The 11,004-nt window shown below is 40.3% G+C and overlaps 1 protein-coding gene across 2 annotated transcripts in view; it reads right to left on the bottom strand.

The window, feature by feature from the left end:
* Window positions 1–9,336, bottom strand: part of EMCN (endomucin) — a 56,909-nt gene extending 47,573 nt beyond the window's left edge. For both annotated transcript variants that reach the window (XM_074823174.1, XM_074823172.1), the window contains exon 1: window positions 9,178–9,336. In XM_074823174.1, the coding sequence (XP_074679275.1) occupies window positions 9,178–9,238 (61 nt within the window). In that variant the 5' untranslated portion in view covers window positions 9,239–9,336. The remainder of the gene's footprint in view (window positions 1–9,177) is intronic.
* Between the last annotated feature and the right edge of the window lie 1,668 nt (window positions 9,337–11,004).

Here is an 11,004-nt window from a genome sequence, read left to right on the forward strand (position 1 = left end):
CAACAAAAACAGTAACGAGAAGGGTTGGATGAGTGCCCTCGTGTTTTACTGAGTATCTGAAATAACCCAAGCACAGCATGCTTTGCCTCTCTGCATGTGTGGACATCGAAATCTGGGCACTTACCAGCCAGCTTCATGGTTTCTTTTATTGACTCAGAAGAAATGCAAACTCCCTATCAAGGGTTTTTAATCACAAGCTTTCTCAGGGCACTTTCTGCTTCTATGTGAAGCATGGTGGATATCTTTATTACTGTGTACTACAGAGGGATGAGCACATTGTTTGCACTCCATAAAATAATAAATGTGCTCAGCATGCTCATCAGCACTCCAGCCTGCCTTGGACAAAGGCTTCAAGCTCCACAGTTCCTTTTATTTAAACCTGTTAAACCTATTTAATAGGTTTTAATTAAACCCTTTAAAGCTATTTAAACCACCAGATTGTCACCTTTTGATGGTGATATATTTCTCTGTCCATGTGTAAGCTAAAAGTAGGAGTTATTAAGGGTTATTTTATAGTATGAAAAACAAACCACCACCCCCTTTGTGTTAGTCATGTTAAATCAATTTGAAAATGTCTTTAATGGGTGAAGTTTTATATAGACAGAACTTTTTACATATTGTGCATTTCTGAGTAGAACAAGAAAAAGAAAGAAAGGAGAGCCCCTTCCCCTGCAACAGGGAAGAACAGGACCGTTGGTGTAAGTCACCCCCACCCAAAGGCGGAGAGAAAAGTACATCCTTCTCCGGGTAATGCTTACAGTGCTTCTTCCTTACCATGCTATTTGCAAGCCTATTTTTGTTTCCCAGGAAAGAGTGTGTTTGGGTAGGGCTGATATAAAACAGCCAGAGGGGAAGCTGAGCCCAGGTCAGTCGGTAGCTCTCCTCTGCAACATGCTGCAGCAGTTAGTAAAATCATAGTTGTTCTGCTCAACGTTTGTGATCCAAATGCATCTCCAGCAATATGACTAATTGTATAATTCAGGAAGGGGTCACTGCAGTGCCTGCTATGATGTATTTATTTTTAGCACATCCGGGATCAGCCTAGACACCCATTTCAGCCACACCCACCCATGCCACTCTATTCCTGAGAAAGCTCTGAAAGCCTCTGGAGCATCAAAAACCTGTTCCTGTCAGAAAACTTCCGTGGAAACACTGTAAATTGCTTCTATAATTAATGTAATCCCATGCTCAATTGGGTCCCTCTTCATCTTCTCCACATTGCCTAGAACAAAGGTTAAATGGTACAGAATATCCCGAAGGGAAAGACCAAAATGGGCTTTGCAAGAAGTGGAGTACAATCTCACTGAAGTTATATTATACGCAAAGATGAAAGATATACTTTGAAAATATCCGATTTCTGTAACTGGCAGATACAGCTGACGAAGACCGCCTTGTCTGGGAGTATCTTGCCAAGCTGATTGAATACTCATGCTACTTTGAATTTCTACCAGTCTGATGCAACTGCTAAATTCAGATGCAAAACTGAAATGCTTTTCTCACGTGGTTTACGTTCCAAAGTATTCCTATTAAAAACCGAAAGTTGTTAATAGGAGAGCACTTGAAGCAGAGGGTCACCACTGAGAACCTACACTATCAAAGAGCAGTGGGAACTGCTGCAATAGCCACGCCAGCACTGATAATCAGCTTCCTAGGGGAGCAGAAAGTGCACCATGTTGAGGATGCTCAGGCTTGTCAAAATCCCAGGTCCCAGCCAGTGCACTGGGAAGTCATGGTGAGCTGGGAGCTGATCATCTCATGTTGGTGAACAGCTATAGACATCACTTGTACTTTTGTTGGCAATTAGTGTAATTTTATTCCCCTTGACAACTGCAATTATTGTGAATGAGTTGTTCCATTCCTACTCAAACCCGTCTACTCTTCTTCTCCCTTGGCCATTTCTTCCATAAATGACCAATCCCCATTTTCCACCTGAAAACTGTTTTCTGCCAGTTCTTGGAAATGCAAGGTGAAAGCGATTAGGGAGGAAGCAGACAGTGCACTACAAGAAAGTATCACCAAGCCAGTAAGATAAATTGTGCACTAGTTCACCTAAATTCAACAGCATTAAGACACACTAGCCACATGACTCCATTAGCATGGGAAATGGCATGCAAAGGGAAATAATAGATTCCTCTGAAGCCATTTGAACGAGACACGATAAAATGTGCAGAGAACTGACAAACAGTCCTTGCACCAGGAGGTTTTCGCCTCTAACACCTGTGCTGTGTCCTTCCCTTGCTCTCATTCCCACATCTTGGGGATTGGGTTATTTGTCATAGATCTCTTCTTCTTGTTACATATTGGAAACTATTCTAGCAAGTTGCTGCCAGTGAAGACCAACAGTTTGGTAAATATGTTTGCTGCCTTCTGAACCACAGAAAATATATTAATACACTACTGTTATAAGAAAAAAAAAAAAACAAACCAACTTCCTAAAGAGAACCTAAAGCTGCTCTACTTTAATAGCTTGTCTGGGCAGCCAGCTTTTGGTGTTCGCTACATTTTCCAAGACATATGTGTTTTGTGGAAAAGCACAGTTAAATTCCATAGGATGTTCAGAAAGCTCCATAATTCAAAGAATTCAGTAGTTTTCAGAAAGAGGTTTTAACAGGTCTGTGCAGAAATTAGTAACTGCAATCAAATTGCATGCTGTCCCCAATTATTTTTTTCGACATGCCACAGACTTCTGCCTTTATGACCATCTGTAGGAGTCAAGGGGAAATAAGTTTCGGACAACTTGGTAGAAGTTTCAGAGAATCTGTAATTCCTGGGGGGGGGGGGGAAAAAAAAGCGCCCGGATTTTGGTTTTGGGGGACTTTGAATGGCAGTGGAAGCATTAGCCATTAGTCATGTATCATGTCCGAAGTCGCCCCTCTCTATGATACATGACATGGGGCATTTCGGGGTGAAAACATTTGAATATCTCATTTCTTGCTAGAGCAATCCTCAACTTTTTTGCTATTTCACCCAACAATGTTTGGTGATATTTTTGCTTCCACAGCCTTTGAATGAGTCTGCAAACACTGATATTTACATCATCTATATTTCTGTGATATACAACCCATGCTGAGATGGGGAAGGGTAATTCATCTGTCAAAGAAAGATGATTTCAGACTGTCCTCACACTGGGATAGATAACACCACGCACATTAACATTTAGAAGGTTATCAACACTGTATTTCAAACTAAAAGCCTAGACTCAATGTTGAGCATGCGAAGAAGTAGGAAAACTAGTAAAAAATGAAGGAATATATGGAGCTCTGATCACTTCGAATAATCATCATGCAATGAAACATGCCTCAACAAATAAGTAAGGTATTTTACACAGGAAAATAATGCAAATCCTTGGCCAGGAAGGTTAGTAAATCTCCAGGCACTGTTTTCCTCAGACTAACTAAAATCCAAAACTTTTGCCATTCTGATCAGCTGTGGCTTCAACAGCCGAACCTGTCAAGCCCAAATACAACATTAATCTCCTGCTAAGGACTGTAAAAGAAGAAATCTGCAGGAAGCATAAACATCTCATTAATATAATCAGGGATTTAATTGATTTAACCCAAAAGTTTTGATTACATTGACACTCTTCAAACCAAGTACCACACTGAGAAATCACACATTAAGACAAACTGAATGTACTTTTTAGAGAGATTACATATCTTGTAGAAATCTTCAGACAGCAAGGCTGGTGTAGTGCTCCCATCCCAGCAAAATGCAGAATTTCATTAGAGTGATAAGACAAGGCAGAAAGGTTACAGCGGATAAATATGATGCAAAACTATGTGCCGCTTGCTCTGTGGTTTCAGCAACCTGAGATGCGTTGCTATCTACAACATGCAGCTAACACCTAGAAGCATGTTAGTGCCATTGGAAAAAAAGATTAAAAATTCTTGTAAAAGTACTCTGTTGGTAAATAGGCCAGGATTTTCACCTGTACCAAAGTCAGGCAAGCATCTACTTTCCACATAAAAGCAGTCAGAAAATCGTTGCCCTGCTATTAGTTTGAAACGTAACCTTTGGAGTATTAGCTAGTTAGTCTGGCCTGAAAGAGGTCGTTGTCTAGCCTGGCTGCAGAGAAAAAAAAAAATTATTTGGAATTAATTTGGACCCCTCCAGACCTGCCTCTAGTACACGTGCAGGTGTCATCGGAGGGCTTCCTACACCCTTTCTACCTCACCTGCAACGGGACAATACCCCAGAAGATCACACCTGCTGAATTTTGTTCCCTTAGAGCCATTGTATCAGCAAGTGATCATCAGAGCGCAGCTTTCTCACAAGCAGAGGTAGATTCAGAAGGCACAGCATAGAGATAGCATCATACTAAATTGTGTCAAATCACTTTTCCTATTGCAGGTAGGTCTGGCTGATACAGCATGCCACTGTTAGGGCATCCAAGGATCCACTTTCACAAGATGAATGTCAAGGTATTGCTACCTGATAGCTCTGGTTCTGGGACAATGACAGTGGCTTGCATGGCAGGACAGTGTGACTCAGGGTTTCGACTTTTCTGTTTAAATCTGGGACGCCTATTTTTAGAGTGCTAGCTGAAACCAAAAGTAAATGTTTGTCTTCTAGGGGAGCCAGGTCTTTAATTCTTGTATTTGGAAATAACAGCTGCTACACACACAAATCCAGCATTGTGTCTCTGTTTACAGAATTGCAAAATAAAGCCATTAAAGGGTCTTTCTTCAGTTGTCTCACTAAAAAATACAAACAAACACCCTGCCCTCCACTTCAAGAGGAACACAAGTAATAAGGATGTCTTTCTCATGTGATTTTACTGTGGGGCCTTACTCATCTTTAGACTGTGAAGTTAGCCTGGCTACCGAAAGATACTAGTTAAAAATACTCCCTTCCCTAGGTTAAGAGTTTCTTAAAGATTATTTTTAATTTGTGTTTTTGCAGATTGTTCACACAGGACTTAAATGTATAAACAATTGGAGACCAAATTCAAGGTCGTTTCCTATTTCGAAAAAACCAACAAAACCAAACCAAAACATAAGTCTCAGCAGATCTTGTATCCTAATTTATAAAGGAGTAAAGATTAATAAGAACTCTAGGGTTTAATCCAGATAAAAGAAACAGCTAAATAAAAGAGAAAACATTCTGGTAAATTTTCAGAAAAGACAACCGTTTGTTGGGCATGTTATATGACATTATATATTCCCAGGTTTGGAGCCGAATGCTGCAGGCAGCTTGCCCTTCAAAATCAGTTTCCATTTACTTTGGCTGCAAATCATAATCTCCTTATCAAGCAGGTATCGAGCCATCTGCTTCTATGCTCAGTAAATGCAGCAAAATTGCATTTGGGTTTGGGGCTAGAACAAGCAGTTTTCTTCTGCCCACTAATAAATACACCTTTAAAATCCATTGTGCAAAACTGTCCCAATATGAGAAAGCTCTAATGAATGAAAGGAATGGGGCAGCAGGGAAAAAAAAAAAAAGGAAATTAAAAAAAAAATCTGTACAGGAAAAAAACCTCAGTAAAATGCTATGGTAAGCTCTAGCACTACAATTTGATTTTTGAGAAAGCTAGTCTTGCAAACTGCTAGGAACAGTGGAAACACCCAACCCCCTTTTTTTTTTTTTTTTTCACAACAGGCAAACTCTCAAGACATTAAAAGCTTGGGTTCAAGCAAGCTAGCAGTGTGAAAAAGCAGCTGGTAATCTAAAGCCTATGCACATTATTCAAATTTTCAGAGATGAGACAATGATCTGACTGTGACAGTTTGTGCCTTGCTTGTCTCTCCCAGAGCACAGCCATGAATAATAACCCAGAATGAAGGGAGACCATGCTCAAAAGCTTTAACTGCTCAAAATGGTTTAGTTGGCACTTAATTTTAAAAATTATTTTTTTAAAAGACTTGAAGGCTTGTGAGCTGAGAGCACAGAAGATGGAAAAAGAAAAGGCTATCCATCTCCTCTAGTTAACATTGATAAGAGCAGAATTCAGTCAGTGGCAAATGTATGTAATCACTACAGGAGCCCTGGTTCAGTGGAACATTTCTCAAGCTATCAGCCTGGGAGCTGGGATTAATCGGCTGTGTTGTAGGGTTGTGATGATGTCTCAGGCTCCACAGCATCCCCCTAATGGGGAATGGGGTTGGGAAGGACGTAACTTAGGGCTGATGCAACAGCTCCAAATTGCTTCAGTGGCCTTTGGACCAGGTTCTCAATGCCAAGATCTGTTCCTACCTTTCCAAAATGAAAAGCACCCTTGTTTTTTTGTAGTGCCATCAATTTGGACAAGAGCACTCTTGGAGAAAGGTACTGCTAGCTGTCAACAGGGGTCACTAATCAGATGTTAATAAACCCACCCACTGTACATCTACAATGCGAGGCAGTATGTTCCAGCTCCTACATCTGAGCGCATAACCTGAATGCATCCAGACTGATGCTAAGAGAAGCACAACCTCACTCTTTTCTCCTATCATTTCTGAAAGAAAGAAACCTGGGTGCCTGAGTGGGAAGGAAGCTGCAGTGTGCTACAAGATGTAGCTATGCTATGTAGCCATAGCCATGCTGTGTTACAAGGCCAAGGCACAGGAAGATGTAACCTCTAAGCACTTACATTATAAGCACATGCCAATTCCTATCCCCCCATATTTTAGAAAAACTAACTTAATCTGTACACATTTTAAAAGTAACTCCATCTTGACACAGACTCAAAAGCATTTATATTTGATTACTGTCATTTGGCAATATATTCCTTGACCCATTTCAGTGCTGTCTGTTATTTAAAGCTGGAAATGCTATGAACAAACCCAGAAAGCATCTCTATTTGAGGTACGCTTTGGAGCAGGTAATAATAAAGGGCAATATGCCAGGAGGACTGAACACCTTGAGAGGAATATAAAGGAACTCCTGCTTTAAGCATGTCATTTAGCTCTCAAAGGGTTGAGAAAAACCTTGAGAGGAGGGACAAGTTGTCAAGAGGCTATTGGCCTCCACATCTGTACGTAACTGAGCCTCTAGTAAATTGACAGAGGGTAGATCCCACCAAAATATTAGTGACTTCTGAGGATGCAAGATCCCAAGATGAATTAGAAAATTACTAAGAAAGCACCACCAGCACACAGGCTGAAGGCATGAAATGTGGAAGATCCACAGGAGATTTGGTATGTTCTTTACTAACCACAATGGAAACACCCTTGTCCACTTCTGCATGATTTAGAAAAAATAAAAAGAAAAGCATCTTGTGTGTATTATGTGAAGAGGCTGCAAGCCCCCATGTTACTTGTCTCAGTAAGCTTTGAAGACAAACTACCTCAAAACCTGGGGGACTGAGCATTAAAACACTGGGGGGTGATTTGACCTTCTGAAATTTTGCTGAGCATAATTTTAAATTACTAAAAGTGTTTCTAAGCTACTGGAGAGATGTGTTGCTGCTGTCTCCAATGTTCAGAAAAGGGAGACTGAGCATGAGGGAGACTGCTGTCAGACTCCTTACCATCCATTCCTCTCTTCAGATTATAAGATACTGTTGCAGCCCGGATGTCCAGGCCACTTTAGAGATCACAAACAGTGGAAAGCCAAAGACTTTGGTCCAGTCTCATATAACAGACAATAAAACTGCTTCTGCCTTAACAGGTCGATGCATGGGGTAGCCTGGAGGAAGCTTGACCAGATTACATACTTTTACTTTCATGAGGTAAACAGAGACATACTCCAAATTTCCCAACACGTATTCTTAATTTTCTAATGTGAATTTACCAACAGAATTTCACTACCATGTCTACCTTGCAATAAAGCATTAAAAAAAACCCCACTTTTACAGAACCAAAATTGTTCAGAGCAAATATATCCTACATAAAATTTGCTTATTCACTGTCATCAGTTCTGCCCTGTTCATATCACGCAGAGGAGGGAAAATCCTTTTTAAAGAAAGGATTGTATAAAATTGACAGAATTCCTCCCACCTTTGCATGTTGCTTTCTGATAAGCTTTATGGACTGTTGTGCTAAATATGCTCCTTTTGATCCAACTCCACTTTGCTTTTCAGAAGTTGTGAAATTAAATGTTTAACAATGACAGGAAGGCTATTTTTACTAGAAGTAGCAGACAGAGAATAAATAGTACCTCAGCACAGACTTTCGGGGCTTGTACTTACTTAACATAGTTTTAAAAGCAGTTCTTTCTGTGGCACAATTTTATTTTTAATCTCCTTTATTGATTTTTTTTTTTCTAACAGCAGTGGGCCCAAGCAATAGAACAAGCTACACCACAAGAGACATTCTTAGATTTTAACCCATAATCTGAGCAAAAGTTGATTAACTTTTTTTAGACCAGTTAATCTAGCTTTATCAATTTTTAAACTTCTGATTCATAAAATCCCTTATAGGCATTTGTGGAAGATTTGGTTATAAGTATTCACACCAGAGGGCCAGCAAATGAAATGACAGATAAAAAGCAGATTTGACTTCAAATGTATCTTTTTACAAACGTGATGATAGATTCTGGCCCTTATTACAGTTTCTCTCACCCTTTCAGATTTTACTAGTTAATTCCACTTTAAAAGCAGGATCTTTCAAGCTGAAGAATAATGAAAACAGCAGTTCAATGACTATACGAACGCCACAAAGCTTGATTAAATCTGTGCATTTGAGAATAATTTTTAAAAGATATTGCAGTCTAACTAATATCACCCCTAGGCTTGAATCCCTCATTATTTGACACTCAATAAATGCTGTAAGCCCCTATATCTCTGGGAGCAAAACTAAGACAATTTCTGAGAGATACCCTCGGCCAAACTTACTGCTGGTATAGTGCCAGGGAAATCCATCAGGATAGATTTGGTTTGCAAAGGCATTATTTGCAGAATTTGACAGACATTTCAATTCCCTCCCCTTAAAGCCCTCTCTAAAAAAGATGCTTTATTTCAAAGAAGAAAAACAGAACAGAAAACCTTTGTAAATATACCTCTGCTTTTAACTTTCAGATTGAGGAGCTTCATGACACCTAGAAAGAGAGCTGTCACAAAAATACAATGGCAGGAAAGTTTTTCACAGAACACATATAACTCAACTACCAGTTACTACCTTCTTCTCCTCCAACACACAGTCTTTCAATCACTGAACTGAAAAAAAAAAAAAAAAGCATCCAGCTACTGACAGCTAAGCTTTTGCTCACAAAACACCCCACAGATGTGACAAGTCTATCCAAAAAAGCCAAAGAACTTACCTCCTACAGTGCAAACACAGAGTACAGCTAGGAAAAAGAAGGCAATCCCCAGGATCTTCATGCTTGATGGTGGTGGTGCTGTCAGCTCTCCCTTACACAGCTGGGCAGGGAGTGCTCTCTCACTCTGAGGCAGGCCTTAATTACTCCATGGAAAAAGGTGTGTAGAGACTGTGCCTAGTCACTGCCCATTCCTGCTTATTTTGGGGACTTTGATAAAGAACAGGAGGAAACACAACATACTCCCTCTGGGAGTTCAGTACGGAGATTTATTGTTTCAGTCCTTACAGGAACTCCTTTTCTTTGGCAGTGAACTGTGTTTTTGTTAGTACATTATTTTGTTCTTCTTCGGCCACGAGGTCAGGATGGTTTTTGAACAGAGGCAAATCTTTCTTTAGAATATGCTATACATCACCAACTTTCATACTGTAGCTGGGGATACTTTTAAAGGGGACATTTATGAGCAGTGAGGAGCCTGGGTAGTGGGGGATAATGCAGGCAGGAACAGAGGAGCAAAACAAGCAACAGGAGCCCTCACCTGGCTCTTCTTTGTGTTGGGTAAAGTGGCCTTGGTGAAAATCACAGCTGCTTCACATTAAAGACAGAGAAAGCCTCCCTGAGAGCTGCCATCTTGCAACTGAGAGGATGCAAGATACCACCAGCACAGCGTCAGGAAGCTACTCCAGAAAGGCGCCCCAGCAGAGAGAGGCTCTGGGCTATGCAGAGTTAGCACTGGGGGTTGTAGTTTTTTTCTTTAAACAAAAACTGGGTGGTTTTGTTTTTTTTTTTTCCAAATTTAAAAGTTGCAACTAACCTTGAATGTGTCTGCTCCATTAGTAACAGAAAGGTTTTTTTGTTCTTCTGTATAGGAACCTGCTGTATCATGGGATGGGAATACAGTCCCCAGAGTGAGCTTCTTACCTGGGCTGTCTAATAAGCCAGTACAGAATCACTCTGTTCTCCTCAGGACTCATTGATCTGGGAAACTTGGGTATCTGACCTTCTCACAGCCATTTCTCTGACTTCTGTGGAAGAAACCCAAGCAGAGGTCTAGAGTTAAAGGCTATCAAAGCATGATCTTGTAATACTCTTATGCTCTCTGCCTTAACGATTCAAGGCAGCTGATGGCAATGAATCACAAAACTTCAACCACTATGAGAATGTTGTGCAGTATGTTTGCTCATCTCCCTCTCTGTCAACTCTGAGGAAAATTTGGTGGAAAAATTGACCTCACAAACAGTCTGACTTATTAAATAGTCAACCTTACTTATTGCAGTAATTAAGATATTTTTTTTCTTCATGACTGTTTCTTGCTATAAGAGAAAGTTTTGGAATGGCTTCACATGCAGGAACTCCCAGGAGCTAAGCCACAGTGCTTCCAACAACAGTACTGTTTTATTCATGGGATGAGGAAACCGGTAGCAGCTCAGCATCGTGTGTGGAATAGCTTTTGTTTAGTTAAAATTATATTTCTACATCTTAAGGCTATGCACATCCTCTGCCTATTGCAGGTGACAGAAGCTGGTGCTCAATAGAAATCTGATGGTAGACAATTTCTGGCACTTCATTTGGACAAACTTAGGTATTTGTATCCATGAGAGATGCAAACATGTAAGTTCTCCTTAGTGAGCCTATGTTTTCACCATCACTGTAAAGGATCACACAGTAATACAAACTTGACTCAGAGTAGAGGTGGGCCACACAATGACACTTTTGTCAAGTTGATTGAAGCATATGGCAGGGAGTTAGTGCCAGTGCTCTGTTTTTATGCTAGTTTTGTGCCGACGTAGGACCTAAAGTTAGAATGGGCTAGAAAAGCAGTAACTGCTG

The sequence above is a fragment of the Strix aluco genome, chromosome 4 (genome assembly GCF_031877795.1).
Source record: "Strix aluco isolate bStrAlu1 chromosome 4, bStrAlu1.hap1, whole genome shotgun sequence".
NCBI classification, from domain to species: domain Eukaryota; kingdom Metazoa; phylum Chordata; class Aves; order Strigiformes; family Strigidae; genus Strix; species Strix aluco.